The sequence below is a fragment of the Leuciscus leuciscus genome, assembly GCF_965113295.1.
Source record: "Leuciscus leuciscus genome assembly, chromosome: 10".
Taxonomy (NCBI): Eukaryota; Metazoa; Chordata; class Actinopteri; order Cypriniformes; family Leuciscidae; genus Leuciscus; species Leuciscus leuciscus.
The window spans coordinates 1,495,179-1,511,851 of record NC_138734.1 but is presented as its reverse complement, the minus strand read 5'-3'; the positions used below and the strand labels follow the sequence as shown (position 1 = coordinate 1,511,851).

The 16,673-nt window shown below is 40.8% G+C and overlaps 1 protein-coding gene across 1 annotated transcript in view; it reads left to right on the top strand.

Moving 5' to 3' along the window:
* The window catches only part of chrnb4 (cholinergic receptor, nicotinic, beta 4 (neuronal)), a 65,725-nt gene extending 49,289 nt beyond the window's left edge, over nucleotides 1-16,436 (top strand). Inside the window, exons 3-7 of the mRNA XM_082182220.1 lie at nucleotides 20-64; nucleotides 245-354; nucleotides 1,149-1,887; nucleotides 5,174-5,461; nucleotides 15,053-16,436. Coding sequence (XP_082038346.1) covers nucleotides 20-64; nucleotides 245-354; nucleotides 1,149-1,887; nucleotides 5,174-5,461; nucleotides 15,053-15,214 — 1,344 coding nt within the window. The 3' untranslated portion in view covers nucleotides 15,215-16,436. The remainder of the gene's footprint in view (nucleotides 1-19; nucleotides 65-244; nucleotides 355-1,148; nucleotides 1,888-5,173; nucleotides 5,462-15,052) is intronic.
* Nucleotides 16,437-16,673: the final 237 nt, after the last annotated feature.

The following is a 16,673-nucleotide window of genomic DNA, read 5'->3' as shown; positions in this document are numbered from 1 at the left end:
CTGATTTCTTTGCTTTCAGAATGAAAGAGAGCAGATCATGACGACGAACGTCTGGCTCACTCAGGTCAGTGTCGATCATTCCTCAGGTCTCGTGAGCTCAGTGTCCTTCAGCCGGTCCGGATCCGTCCTCTGTTCACTCACGTCCGCTCCGCACACTCATAACACACTGTGTAATTATGGCTAGTCTGAGCCAGAGAAAGCTCATATATGAAGTAATAAGACTTATTATCAATGTAATTTGCAGAACTGGAATGATTACCGTCTGTCGTGGGACCCGGCTGAGTACGAGGGAATCGACAAGCTCCGGATCCCGTCGAGACACATCTGGCTCCCGGATATCGTTCTGTACAACAAGTGAGTGAACACCTGAAGGTTATCGATCAGAGAAAGATCCTTACTGTCACTTTACATCCGTTTACTGCGTCCTTGCTGAATAAAAGTATTATTATTAATATTATTAATGAAATCCCCAAACTTTTGAATGGTAGTGTATGATGGTTTCCATACAAATCTGATTGATAATAATCATAAATGTTTCTTGATCATCAAATCATCATATTAGAGTGATTTCTGAAGGATCATGTGACACTGAAGACTGGAGTAATGATGCTGAACATTCAGCTTTGATCACAGGAATAAATTACACTTCACTATATATTCACATAGAAAACAGCTGATTTACATTTGAATAATATTTCACTATTTTTACTGTATTTTTTTTTAACAAATAAACACAGCCTTGCTGAGGCTCTTTCAGAAACAGCCTTGATTATTCCAAACTTTTGTCCACAAGTAATGATAAATTGTTAGCAGCTGTAGCTTAAAATGCCCGTTCACTGAATCGTTCTGCAATCATGAGACATTTATCCATATACTGTATATAGAACCTTTTTGACATAAAGTGTTCTTTAAAATTGAGTCAAGAGTTCTATATAGAACGTTTTCCCTAAGAGTGTATATAATGCTCTAGAGAACATTAAACATGATTCATTGTCAGATGAATTGCATGTGTTGTTTGATGTTCACTGTCATGTATTAAAGGCACAATATGTAAGTTTTCGCTGCTAGATGTCGTATTTTAATATATGTAATAATAATTGTAATAAGTAGAATGCCCGTTCAGTAAATGTATTGTGTGTGTTCCCCAGTGCTGACGGCACGTACGAGGTGACGGTCTTCACCAACGCAATCGTCCTGTTTAACGGCAGCATCGCATGGCTCCCCCCCGCCATATACAAGAGCGCCTGTAAGATCGAGGTCAAGCACTTTCCCTTCGACCAGCAGAACTGCACTCTGAAGTTCCGGTCCTGGACGTACGATCACACCGAGATCGACCTGGTCCTGAAGACCGCGGTGGCCAGTATGGACGACTTCACTCCCAGTGGAGAGTGGGATATTCTGGCTCTGCCGGGCCGGAGGACGGTCAGCGATCTGGACCCGACCTACGTGGACCTGACCTATGACTTCATCATCAAGCGCAAGCCTCTGTTCTACACGATTAACCTGATCATCCCGTGCGTGCTCATCACCTCGCTGGCCATCCTGGTGTTTTACCTTCCCTCGGACTGTGGAGAAAAGATGACGCTGTGCATCTCAGTTCTGCTGGCGCTCACCGTATTCCTCCTGCTGATCTCCAAGATCGTGCCGCCCACTTCACTAGACGTTCCTTTGATTGGGAAGTACCTGATGTTCACTATGGTGCTGGTCACGTTCTCCATCATCACGAGTGTGTGTGTGTTGAACGTGCACCATCGTTCCCCAAGCACACACAGCATGCCGGCGTGGGTCAAGCTGGTGTTCCTGGTCCGGCTCCCGGCGCTTCTGTTCATGCAGAGACCCAGAGGGAACCCGACTCGTGGGAACCGGCGTCTGCATGACCACACTCTGGTAAAAACAAAAATATGCTAATTATACTTGCAGGCAGACTAATTCTGTATACTTCAAGTGTGTTAATCAGGATTTGAAATTAACACCCGCCAATAGTGGGTAAAAATCAACAGTGGTGCTGTCAAATCACGAGCCAATTTGGCGTGTAACTTATTATATTTACTCACTTTGCTGGGGAAGTTCGTGTAAGCCAGATTTGCGCAGATTTAGCGCAAATACTCGTGAGTCATCATACTAAGGGTGGGATTCTTAATGGGTATATATATATATATAAGATGTGACGTAGTTAATCTGCTTCATTTCTTTATTTTTTAAATATTTTTCTTGGCTAGTAGAGGTTCTGAATGGCCAGTAACTTAAGAATTTAGAAGCCAAATTGGAACAACTAATTTAACTATTCAACTAATAACTATTTTGGAACAACTAATTTTGTACTAAGTATATTTTAGTTGTAATTAAATTGTAGTAAAGCATAACTTTAAGTGTACTTTTTTGTGCTAAATTGGAACAATTCAAGTATACTTAGTATACTTTAAGTATATGCCTGTGTATGGACTAATTACATGCTTGATTAGTGATATTAAAGTGTACTTTATTTAAATTGCAAGTACATTACAAATTCATTACGAGTGTCTTCAAGCAATATACCATAAGTGTATTATATTTGAGTAAAAAGTACATGCTCAGTAATACCTTCGGCTTATTCCAAACACTACAAATTGCACTTTGTCTTCAATAACAAATGCACATTAATAAACAAATATTACTTACAGGGGCGTAGCACCAAATTCTGGGCCCTGTATACTCTCAATGTCAGTGGGCCCCCTACACATGCCATTGTAACTTAAAGTTGCCTCTATGAGCTCACCTTCTCTCACGTGCAGAACTATCTACATCAACAAGCACAAAAAATAGGTATTAGCCTCTTAACGTACAAAAAAACCAACTTACTTGTTAAAGCAAGCTCACTTTGTATTCCAAGAGCCATTTCAGTGCAAGATAAAGCGCTAAAAATAATTAAACATGTGATCAAGCATTGCGTATTATGTTGACAGTTTGGACTAAGCTTTAGGCTGTCAACCAAGTGTCCAAGTACCCACAATAGGGCGCTTAACAGAGCTTGAAATCTACCATTACGAACAAATAACATAACTATTAATTGGTGGGGTTGCAAAGGGTAGGAACATTTCCGGTAAACTTCCAGTAAATTTCCAGAAACTTTCCATGGGAAGTTAAGCTGGGGAATTTTGGAAATATTCAAATTTGAAAACTTTCCACAAAAATGATGGGAATTAAAGGAAATTAATAGAAATTAACTGGAATTTGGTGATAATTTCAACAAACTATCATATCCAAACATAAATATCAAAAATTTGTTTTTTAAATAGTAAAACAATGTAAACAACATGATCTTTTATCAGATTTATTTTAGAGTAGAACTTTAAAACTTTAACTCTTGTACTGAACCATTAATTCTTCCACGGAATAACAAAAACATGAATGTTGAGTAAAATATTACTCATCATTACACTTTATGTAGTTTGCAAGCTCAAGTGTGTCCTCAGTACTCCAGGGTTGAAGAAATCATCAGTGCATGTGATGGAGGAATGCACAGTGCATGTAGGGGGCGTGGCCTCAGTAGCCCTGCAGTGTGCATGTGATTTAATAGCAGAGATATTTAAGTGTGCTGCATTAAATCTGCTTGTTTTAGCCAAGATTATGCTACAATATATTTTCCTCAACTATATTTAAGTTCCCTGTTAAAGGAATAACCTTTCAGTTTTGTAAATTCCCATTAATTCCCTTATATTCCTGTTAACTCCCATGGAAATTTTCCAAATTTGAAAATTCCCAGAATTTTGCAACCCTATTCATTGGCTTTGATAACATCATGAATTTATTGAGCATTGACTATAGCTTTTAAGCACAGCACTGTGCTGCAATGCTAGGGCTTTTCACCAAACAAAAATGATCATTTGCTTTATTGCTCAAATCAATATTACCTGTGTGCACTTGAGAACACAGTGATATTGGTAGGCACATCTACATGTGCAGAAATATAGGCAGATAATTTATTAAGGAGTTTGAGAATATATCACACATTATAAGCAATAGTAGGGCTAGTAACTTTACACTGTGCTGCCACTCTTTCCACCACTCCAATAGCACTAGGCAATAGCACACACATTGAATCAAAAGGCTTACTTATTTAAGGTAAACAACTCACAATTAGGAAGCAAGGGGGGAGCTCGCCCTTTGAGCAATGATCTCACCTTGTCTTTCCTCATTTCTGCTCTCAGTCTCAGCCTCATCTCCAGAACAGCAGCCAGGACTGGCCAGTGCTGCTACTGCTGGTGTGTCAGAACCACTGGTTGTTTCTGAAACTAATGTTGGCAACCTGACGTTAGCTGGCCTGGCCCATAATTTACTTACAGCAACAAGCAGCCTGGTTGAAAAACTAAGCTAAAGATTTAACATTAGCATACATACATTAGCAGCAGCTGTCTGGAGTTGACTACGTTAACTTTAATTGGATGTAGGTCGGTGCATAACAAGCAAACTCAGTTCACCTTTTGGAAAGAAAGCAGTCATCAGCTGCTTCCCCTCATTCTGCCTCCTTTCTTTTTCCTTCCTGTCTTTCTTTTTTTGAAAGCCCGATTTGGGCTTTTTGCGCAGCATGATCAGGCTCCCAGGCTCTAGACTCACTGCGTTGTGCGTTACTTTTTTGCCGCCGGCTGCCGTCTATGGGCGGACTAAACCATAGACGGCAGGGGGGGGGGGGGGGTCGAGAGTGTCTGGCACTGAGTTCATTCTCTCAGTTGGTGTTATCAATATATTTTGAAATGAATAATGACATCTATTGGAGGGGCCAATTAATTCGAATTAGGCACAAAAAAAAAAAGTACAAAAAAAAAAAAGTAGTTCCCCCCACTACCACGCCCATGATTACTTAGCTGTACTTTGTACAATATACTATTGTATACTATAATGTATTTTGATATATACTTTCAATGCATTGTTACAATAATAATTTCCAGCACACAGTTAAAAATATGACTTGCCTTGAACGCATGAACACATGAACTAACTGTTCCGCATTTGTCATTGAAAGCATATGTCGTAATTAAGATATATTTTCAAGATGGAAGAATGCGGTTTTATAGATACTAGAAACGTGACTTTCAAACGAAAGATTGGTATCAAACAGCACACCCATTTGCGACCTAGTGTACTATTGAAAAAGGGAATTATTTCAAATACAATAAAGTATACTCTTTCCCTCCAGGGCAGGTCTCTGTTGGGTCTCGGATGCGCAGCTCCTGGTAAATCCGGCATGTCCTCGTCTGCGTCTGCGCTGCTGGCTTCGACTCTCTCGTCACCGGGACACTTTTACAACAAGGGCCCTCAAACGCACTACAGCTCCGGCTCTCGGAGAGGAGACCCGCGGGCCAGTGGCTCACAGGACCTGAGAGGGAACAGGCCGGCTGCAGACTGGGGATCTGAGGTTCAGGAGGCTGTCGATGGCGTTCGCTACGTGGCCGATCACATGATGGGAAATGATGATGATCAAAGCGTGAGTGACTTTCTCTTCCCAGATACATTATTGTTTAAAGAAAGTCTCTTCTGCTCACCAAGGCTGCATTTATTTGATCAAATGTAAAACAGCTGTTTTCTATGTGAATATATAGAAAATTATATAGAATTTATAGTAAATAGTAAATATATAGTCCAGTCTTCAGTGTCACATGATCCTTCAGAAATCATTCTAATATGATGATTTGATGCTCAAGAAACATTTATGATTATTATCAATGTTGAGAACTATGGAAGCTTGTTTCCGCCATAGAATGAAAAATAAAAAAGGTAATTGCAACTTTTTTTCTCACAATGGTGAGTTTACAGAATTGCGTGATATAAAGTCGCAATTGTGTTATAAAGTCAGAATTGCGTGATATAAAGTCGCAGTTGCGAGTTATAAAGTTAGAATTGCGTTGTAACGAGTTCAAATAATAAGGAAGGAAGAGGACAGGGTTGGCTTAACTGAGACTCGTGTTTTATTCTCTTTTTCCACAATCAAAACAAAAGTCACGCGTTACAGCGCATCAAAATACTCAGTCCAACACAATAAATGATTCTGCTCTCCAGAGCATTCACACACAGCTTGGCACAAGTCCTCAGTTCATCTCTCTCTCTCTTGGTCTCGTTTCCCGGTGGCTTTATCTCTCCATGTCTCTCTCTATGCCAATTACTGAAACAAGACACAGGTGTTTGTCATTTACACTTGACCCACTTACGCACCGCTTGTCTCCCAGCTCTCTCTCCTGTCACAGACCTCTCTAAACCACGCCCCCCTCGCCACATGCCCCTTTGGAAACTTTGGATACAGGCTATAAAATCAAATAAAACCTAGCGGTGCCTAGCCGATCAAGCAATTCATCAACCCGTGGCATTGGATACGCGTTGAATTTCGACACAGCATTTACTTTGCGGTAATCAACGCAGAATTGGACAGAGCCGTCCATTTTAGGCACTAAAACTATCGAGCTCACCCAATCACTGTCAGATTCTTCTATTACCCCCATATTGAGCATCGCCTCTAATTCGGTCTGAACCACCTTTTTCTTGTGTTCAGGTAAGCGATACGGCTGACTGCGCACCACCACGCCTGACTCGGTCTCAGTATGGTGCTGAATGAGATACGTTCGACCGGGTAGCGGCGAGAACGTGTCGGCAAACACGGCGAATACGATCTCCTCCAGGGGCCAGAGCGAGAGATTGAACCTTGGCGCTCACTTCTGGCCCGACGTTCTCCACTAACTGTCGTCGCCAGCATCACCGACTCCGCCTCTCTCCATTTTTTAAGGAGGTTGAGGTGATATATTTGACGTGCTCCACTCCTATCCAACCGAACTACCTCATAATTGAGATCTCCATTTCGCTGAGGGTCTTTGCCACTTCGCAAGTAATTGGGAGCAATACAAGGACTTACATTTTTAATGTGCGATTAAATCGTTCCACCAGGCCGTCAGTTTGTGGGTGATAGACGCTGGCACGAATTGATTTAATTCCCAATAATTCGTAAAGTTTGCGTAATGTACGTGACATAAATGCCGTGCCCTGATCAGTGAGGATCTCTTTCGGGGTCTATACTCGGGAGATTAAACGAACACTCTTGGCAATCTTCTGCGGAGCGCCACTGCCTCGGGGTATCATGTTGCATAGTCCACTATCACTAATGCGATACGATGCCACGTGCCGATCGTTCTAATGGCCCGATGAGGTCCATCCCAAGTCTTTTGAAGGGGTCCTGCATTAGAGGAAGAGAGCGCAAAGGTGCTTTTGGGGAGACCGGCGGATTTACCAGCTGACACTCATGCCAAGCCACGCACAACCTGTGCACGCTCTCGTGAATGCCCTGTCAAAATCATCGGGTCATGAGACGATTTAGTGTCGTTGCTTGTCCTTAATGTCCAGCCATGGGACAACAATGAGCCGCCTGGGAGAACATTTCCCGACGGCTTTTCGGCACTAATAACTGGGTTGTATTTTGTTTGGTCTGAGTGTCTTTGAAAATAGCTAAATATGGATAGGAAAGCGGACAAGCAGAATGGAGAGGTTGACCGTCGATAGAACGGACCTGTTCAATAAAACATTTGAAAGTCTAATCCTGAGATTGTTCCAGGGGAAAATCATTGTGCTCAGAGAGGATCAGCCTCTCAGTTGTTCTCTGTTCCCCTGGTTCAACTCTCGGAGGTCCCGGTTCAGCCTCTTCCACCTGCACAGACGACCCCTTTTCCTGCTTTTTCTTCCCACAATAGACATCCACACATAAATATCCCAGTAATTCAGTAAAAGCAGGCCAATTTGTTCCCAAAATTAGCAGATGTCAGAGGTGCGGGTTAACTGCCACCTCTACACTGTGCTTTTGTCCCCATCTTTTCATTGGAAACACAATTAGCAAACAGAGGTTACATTCATGCTTTAGCCAAAGCACATCGATCGTGTCCTTAAATCAATGCTGGAGGAGAGAGAGAGAGAGAGAGAGAGAGAGAGAGAGAGAGACAGAGACAGAGAGAGAGAGAGAGAGAGAGAGAGAGAGAGAGAGAGAGAGAGAGAGAGACAGAGACAGAGACAGAGAGAGAGAGAGAGAATTTGAATTTAAATACACCTTTATTTAAAACAATAAGGTGTTCACAATAATATTACAAACTCACAAAACAAGAACAAATATAATATATACTATTCATGTTAAAATGAGAAACATTTTAAAAAGCAAACATCAAATCATCATCATCATCTACTGTGCAAAGGACCTCATTTATCCCCCAAATGTACATAAAAGATTCTACACAATTTACCATTTTATAATAGGCATGCTCTATTCTAAGCCGAGCCGCCACCAAGCCTTTGAAGATCATCAACACATCCAGAGAACCCTGTCCTAACAACTTATTCTTTCTGGATTTCCATATAGCAAGTTTTGCTGTACCAGACAAAAAATTGAGTAAAATCAACTGACTTTTCCTTTTTTCTGTATACCTTGGACCATATATAAACATTTCATAAGAGAAAGCTTCACCAATTTCAATGAACCATTGAGATAAAAATGAAAACAAATCGTTTAGCCGAGCACACTGTACAAATAGATGAAAAACCGTTTCAACCTCTTTACAGAAGGGACAGCCCACCCCTACCGAAGGATCAATGTGCACCACGTATCTGTTCGTAGCTATCGCCCCATGAACGATCCTCCACTGAAGGTCTCCCGTTCTTTTGTCAATGGGGCGTTTGTATAAGGACCGCCAGCAGCCTCTAGGGGAGGAAAGAATTCCAAAAAAATCTGTCCATTTATTTGAAGCAAGTCCATGCAAGCGACCAGCATTGGATGCCTTCACACAAGAGATATAGAGGGCTTTTTTCCCCACTTCCTCAAAAGCTCCAAGCTGAGGGGTTTCAAAAGACAAAAGACACTTCTCATCATCTTGCCATTCTCCCACGGCAATAGTCACATTCAGAGAAGGGAAAACATAAGGAACCCCCTTTCTCCATTGATCAGTTGCTATAGAGTCATTTGTAAAAATCTTATGGTCCGCATGCAAAGACTTTAAAATTCCAGTTGTAGCTTGTTTCAGCAGCCTCAGAGATCTCACTCCAGTCCTTTCACTCAATTCCTCTAAGCTCTTGGTCAAAATATGTCCCAGCTTTGTGCATCCCGCCGCAGTGAACCGTCATCGGTCTCATCCAAAATGGTGACGAGTCTGCTTACAGACTGGGGGTTGAACAGCTGGCTGTCTGGTGCAGCTATAACAACCTTGAGCTGAACACGCTCAAAACAGTGGAGATGATTGTGGACTTCAGGAGAAAATCCCCAGCACTCCCCCCTCTTACCATCATGAACAGCACTGTGGAAGCAGTGGAGTCATTCAGGTTCCTGGGCTCTACCATCTCTCAGGACCTGAAGTGGGCAAATCACATTGACTCCATTGTGAAAAAGGCCCAGCAGAGACTGTACTTCCTTCGCCAGCTGAAGAAGTTCAATCTGCCACAGGAGCTGCTGATCCAGTTCTACTCAGCTGTCATTGAGTCTGTTTTAAGCACTTCCATCACTGTCTGGTTTGGTTCAGCTACCAAATCGGACATCAGGAGACTACAACGGACAGTCCGGACTGCAGAGAGGATTATTGGTGCCACCTTGCCAACCCTCCAGGACCTGTACTCTTCCAGAGTGAGGAAGAGAGCAGGTAAAATCATCACAGACTCCACTCACCCTGGACACCCCCTGTTTGAACTGTTACCGTCAGGACGGCGACACAGATCACTGGCCACAAGAACATCCAGGCACAGGAACAGTTTCTTTCCACAGGCCATTTCCCTTCTGAACACTTAACATGCCCCCCAATGCATATGCCTGTAAGTGCAATACTCCCACTGTCTAGTGCAATATTCTATTCTCTAAGTCAGGTGATATTTATATTTATATTATTCATACTACTCAAAATACTGTAAATATGTTCATAATCTGTAACATGCACTAGACTCCCACTGTCTAGTGTAATATTCTCTAACTCAGGTGATATTTATATTTATATTATAATTCATATTACTCAACATACTGTAAATATGTTCATAATCTGTAAATGTTTATTCAGACTAAACCCAACTGTGACCCCTTTTTTGACTTTTTATACTATTTTTATTTTTTATTTTTTTTATATATTTTATTCTTAGAATTTGTATTACTATGTTTCTTGTTGTATTTGTATTTGTATATGTGCACTGGAAGCTTCAGTACCAAGAAAAATTCCTTGTGGGTGCAAGCACACTTGGCAATAAAGCTCTTTCTGATTCTGATTCTGATTCTGATTCTGAAACATGCACGCAAACTGGGTCCCGACACAAGTCTTGACGGTATAAAGTCATTAAGAAAAAGTGGCTCTTCAAAAAGCCATAATCCAGCATGTGTGTTCGGTGTACGTGAAATGGTAAACACCTTCCATGCCTCCAGAACTGACTTATAGAAAACAGTCAAATTCACACGGTCCTCATTCTGGAGCTCCATTAAGAACAGATGTTTGTCCAATCCCATACCTCTGACCCTCCTGAGAAGAGCAGAAGCCGTCTTTAGCCATGAAGCATCTGTGTGATACAACAGTCTCTGAGCTGCTTGCAACCGGAAAGCCATGATTCTGGATCTGATGTCGATCAATCCTTGACCTCCCTCTTGAACCGGAAGGTATAAAGCAGCAGCACGAAGCCAGTGTTGTCCAGACCAAAAAAAATTCACAAGTTGCCTTTGAATCTCCTCAATAAGTCCAACAGGTGGCTGTAGCACAGTTATTTTATGCCACAGGGTAGAAGCAACCAAATTATTGGTCACTAAAATCCTCCCCCTATAGGACAACTGCGGTAGCAACCATTTCCATTTAGACAACTTGCTGCACACTTTCTCCACTAGCCCCTCCCAATTTTTCATTTGATAATCATTTGACCCCAAAAAAACTCCCAATAGTTTAAGTCCCTCTCTGCCCCACTTTAGGTCTCCGGGTAACTTTGGGAGACTCTCAAACTCCCCTTTACCAGCCCAAAAAGCTTCACTTTTTGCCCAATTCACTTTCGCTGATGAAGCTTTCTCATAAAGACTGAGAACCTCAGATAGACCGTTAATATCTCCAGCATTGTTTACAAAAACTGTAATATCATCAGCATAGGCAGAGAGATACATTCTTGAGTCTAAAGAAAGACCAGGCACATTAAAACCCGATAGTCTTTCTCGAAGTCTAAAAAGCAGCGGCTCAATAGCTAAACTGTATAGTTGACCAGACAAAGGACAGCCTTGCCTAATACCCCTTAAAATAGGAATTGGCCGACTCAAAGTGCCCCCTATCTTCACCATACATGATGCACCATTATATAACAACTGTATCAACTTTAAAAATGCTTCGCCAAAACCAAAAACCTTCAATACATTAAAAAGATATTTGTGATCCACACGATCAAAAGCCTTTTCTTGATCCAAGGCAATTAACCCAACATTCACATTGAAATCATTACAAATATCCACAATGTCTCGCACTAAAAACAAATTATCCATAATGGACCGTTTTGGAATGCAATATGACTGATCCTTGTTTATAACCAAACCCAAAAAATATTTTAATCTGTTTGCCAGACATTTTGAGAATATTTTATATTCTGTTGTAAGAAGGGCAACAGGACGCCAGTTCTTTAAAAGGGCTAAATCACCCTTTTTTGGTAACAGTGATAAGACCGCATATTGACAGGAAGTTGGTAAAACACCTTCTCTTATCGATTCACATAAAACATCAAAATAGTCGTGCCCAATGCAGTTCCAAAAACTTTTATAAAAGTCTGCTGGCAGTCCATCTATTCCAGGGGATCGTCCTGAATTAAGTTGTCCCACAGCAGCAGTAACTTCCTCAAATGTTATACCAGCATCCAAGACAGTTTTAGCACCAGAGTCCAGCTGAGGAAGACCCTGAAGAAGCTGTGTCATACAGTCACTATTTTCACAGTTCTCTGCAGCATAAAGGCTTGAATAGAAATCCACAGCATGGGTTCTCATTTCTACAGTCTTAGACGTTATCCTCCCATCAGGGAGTTTAAGACATGGCATTTGTTTTTGTTGAGCCGCCTTATATTCCAGATTAAAGAAGAAAGAAGTTGGAGCATCCATTTCTGCTAATGACATGAAACGGGACCTTATCAAGGCTCCTTTAACTTTCTCATTTAAGACTAGACCAAGCTCTCTCTTTTTTGTTTGCAAATCATTATACAATATAGAATTGTGTGCATCAACCAACTGCAATTCCATTAAATTAATTTGCTTTTCAAGTGTTTCAACCACATTCTTTATTCTACTACTACAGTTGGCTGTATACTGCTGACAGAAATTTTTTATTTGAGTCTTACCTACATCCCACCACTGTTTCAAGTTTTCAAAAGAACTCTTTTCCTTTTTCCAATCATCCCAAAAGAAAACAAAATTTTCACAAAACACAGCATCCTGCAGCAATTTTACATTAAAATGCCAGTAAACAGACTTTCTAGGTGCATTTGACATGTTCATTGTCATAATAATTAAATGATGATCAGAAAAACCCACAGGACAAATGCAACACTCAATTACTCTACTGTTAAAAGATTTTGACACATAGAATCTATCTAATCGGGCAGCACTAACTCGATTATTGAAAGCCTTAATCCATGTATACTGTCTGTCATTTGGGTGTTTGATTCTCCACATATCCAATAGCTGGAAATCTTTAATGAGTTTTGACAATGCACTTGAGGACTGTATATGAGGTTCCTCAGTATTACGATCTATAGTAAAATGAATAGTGCAATTCCAATCTCCACCAATAACAACACATCCTTCACTAAGACACTTTTTAAGACTCTCACTAAGTATATCTAAAAACTGTAGGCGCTCCTGTCCCACAGTTGGTGCATAAATATTTATCAGAAAAACAAGCATCTCTTGAACTTGAGCTTTAACCACCAACAATCGACCCTTCACTGGTTCCTCTATACTTATAATATCCGCCCTTATTTTTGAAGAAAAAAAGATGCCCACACCTCTACTTAAATTTGTACCATGACTGAGTATTTTATGTCCTTTCCACCACAAATTCCACTCAACTTCATTCATCAAGTCACTATGAGTTTCTTGGAGAAAGACGATATCAAGCTTTTTTTGCTCAATTATTTCATAGACTGTAGCACGCTTTACACTATCCCTCCCACCATTAATATTTAAAGAGCCTATCCTCAAAGCCTCCATATACAAAATTAAGATGGGAAATAAAGAACAAAGCATGATAGAAAAGCAAAGAAAAGACACCGTGTAATACATGGTTTACAATTTTTTTGATTTACTCTTTCTCTTACTCATTGCTTTACTTTTCCTGATAGTGGTAAGAAGCTTTTTCAAACGAAAACGCTTCTTCTCACAAAGTTCATCAACTCCTACAGTCTTCTGATAAAAAATAACAGAGTGAACAAACTTGTCTATATCAGAGAAGAAATCATTTATGTTGATTTGTTTACCATACGTTTCGTCCAAAAAATTGTTAATTTCTTCCAGACTATACAACGAATCTTTATTGAAAACTCCCGAAAAACCTGTCTGAGAAGCATTAAATACACTTCCTTGTGAACTACCATCATTTTCACACATAGAAACTTGTGACTCAGCATCATCAGACTGCTCCTCCTCCATTTCCTCATTATTCAAGACGCTTAAAAACGATTCAATTCCATCATTTGCACTCTCCCCCGTTTTCGTACCACTGGTACTAGCTACTACTTTGTTAACATCAGAAACTAGATCAGTTATGCTAATCTCTGGGGCTACAAAAGCTACAACATCCTCATTTCCAGTGTCCACAGCCGGTAACACAACATCTGAATTCACATCACTCACCTCAACTAGTGGAACAACCTCATCTTGGGCCGCATCAACGCTATTGTTTTCGCCCTCGTCCGCTCCTGTCGTGTTTTCTGCACCCGTTTTCTTATGTGGACACATCAGTCGCTTGTGTCCGATGTCTCCACACTCGAAACATCTTATGCTGCCAGTAGTTGCATACACCATATATAATCTTCCCTCGTGTTTCACACGAAAATTAATATCCAGTGTATTCTCAGGCGATTCTAGAACCATGTAAACGTACCGTCTAAAAGACGCAACGTGCTTCAGAGCCGGATGTTTACATCCAAGCGCAACAGTTTTAAAGGGACTCACAACTTTTCCAAAACGCGCTAACTCACGTTGCAAAACGTCATTGGATACGAAAGGCGGGATATTTGAAATTGTTACCTTTGTTGTCGATATATACATTGGAGAAAGTTGCACAAACGCATCTTTAACAGTAAGGCCATTTACTATCAAACGATTCACTAAATTTTGTTCCTTCAAAAAAACGACGACAGCCTGATTCATCCGTGATGCAGATACAATGTTCTCGTGACCAATTTGATCACCAACTGCAATTAACACATCCTCCACTGTGGCATTATCCTCAGGAACACATCTAAAACCATTGCGGAGTGATAATGACGGCGTCTCATCAAGAGACGCCATCCTGCCACACAACCACCACTATATTTACAATTTATTTCCTAGACCATGTATTTTCTGGAAGGAAAAAGAAAATGTAAATAAGAAAACAAGAAAGTTCTCACCCTCACACAACAGCTCTCACCACCACCACTATCCCCAACTCCCAGCATGCAACAGAGAGAGAGAGAGAGAGAGAGAGAGAGAGAGACAGAGACAGAGAGAGAGAGAGAGAGAGAGAGAGAGAGAGAGAGAGACAGAGACAGAGAGAGAGAGAGAGAGGACAGAGAGAGAGAGAGAGAGAGAGAGAGAGAGAGAGAGAGAGAGAGAGAGAGACAGAGACAGAGAGAGAGAGAGAGAGAGAGAGAGACAGAGAGAGAGAGAGAGAGACAGAGACAGAGAGAGAGAGAGAGAGAGAGAGAGAGAGAGAGACAGAGACAGAGAGAGAGAGAGAGAGAGAGAGATGCTTGTTCAATAGCAGTGGCTCAGCACTTGTTGACACTCCCATTCTCATTCTCCCTTGTTCTGTTTCCTCGGCCCTCATTAGTGGTCATTAACTGCATTAATGAGGTTTTCTCTGTCTAGGTCATCGAGGACTGGAAGTATGTGGCCATGGTGGTGGACCGCTTGTTTCTGTGGATCTTCGTGATCGTGTGTGTGGTGGGAACTCTGGGTCTGTTCCTCCAGCCGCTCTTCCAGAACCAGGGCGTTCCCATCCAGGAGAACCCCAAACGGGACGGCATATGAGGAACTCACACTCTCTGTGACTCAACTCTGAGACTTTCTTCTGATGGAGTGTCTGAGAGTGAACTGATTTCCACTATTGTAATCTGTAGAGTGTTTTCCTCAGATCAGGAATCATCTGACCCAGAAGACGACGGTATTGAAGCTCAGATGCACTAGTGGCACTAAATGGAATTGCAGAAATTATGATTGTTTTCACACAGGTTTCACTCCCCTTGTCTGCCATTGGTTAGATAAAGCAGTTAACCCCACCCACCGACTCACGCTATTGGTTGAGCCATTGTTGGTCACTTTTTTTTCACTTTTCAAGGAAATAAACCTACAAATGGCCCATTTAGTCACTGCATATTAAGCTGGGATAATATTATTTTGATGTGAACAGAAATTACACACTTTTAATGTGTTTACACTGTTTTTTTTTTTTTGTTTTTTTTTTTACTTTTACTTAGAAATTACTAGTTAATTTCACAAATAATTACAAAGAAATGGCAAGTAAGACATTGAATTAAATGGGCTTTTTTTAAGTAGACTGAAATTGTATTTTCCAATAGTCTTAATAGTCTTTAATTTACAATTTTGAAAAATCATTTTACAGTGTTGCACCTTGTAACTCCTCATGGTCTATCAGGGCTCCTCTAGGCTTGACATTAATTGTAAAAGTAAAACACCTGAATCTCATAAAAACACCATGTATTCACTGGGTTTATGAGACAAGTGGTGTGGTATTAAATAATCACACACACACACACACACACACACACACACACACACACACACACACACACAGGTGCTGAGAATGATTTTTGGGGGCAGGTTTACATATAAACTACAATGTTTTCTCTTTCTGGGATCTGTCTTTGTTTTCAGAGGTGAGACTGTGTTCTGTTTTTTCTTTCCACTTTTTGTGCATCTGCAGACTTTTCATTTAATACCACACATTTTGTCTTATGGACCGAGTTATTTATTTATTATGAGATGAAGGATGTGCACTGTTTGAATTTTGTTGTGTCCATAATGCATGCTGTTATTGATGAGATTAATGTGTTTTGTCAGATTTATTTGTGGAATGTAACTTGTGCAATCCATTATAAACTGAAGAGAAGCCTGTGGAAACGATACAACATACAGAAAGAGTTGCATCTGAGACAAGTGTTCGTTATAGAAAAACGAGATTGTCCATGTCCATTATGGGAAAGTCTTATTTAAATAAAACTAAAATCTTCTATATGTGTGTGTGCTTTAGTTGTAAAGGAAGGAAGACTTACTCACCATCATTTAATTTCTGATGTCAGCGGATGTTCTGCACACAAGCTTTATCAGTTTTATTACTCATCTTCTGTATTTGAGAGCTGACCTGAGATGGACTCATGAAGTGAACAGTGCTGCAACATTAGTGTGTACAGCGCCACCTGTTGGCCATAGCAGATCTCTGGACAGAATCCTGTGTTTGAGGGTCATAACC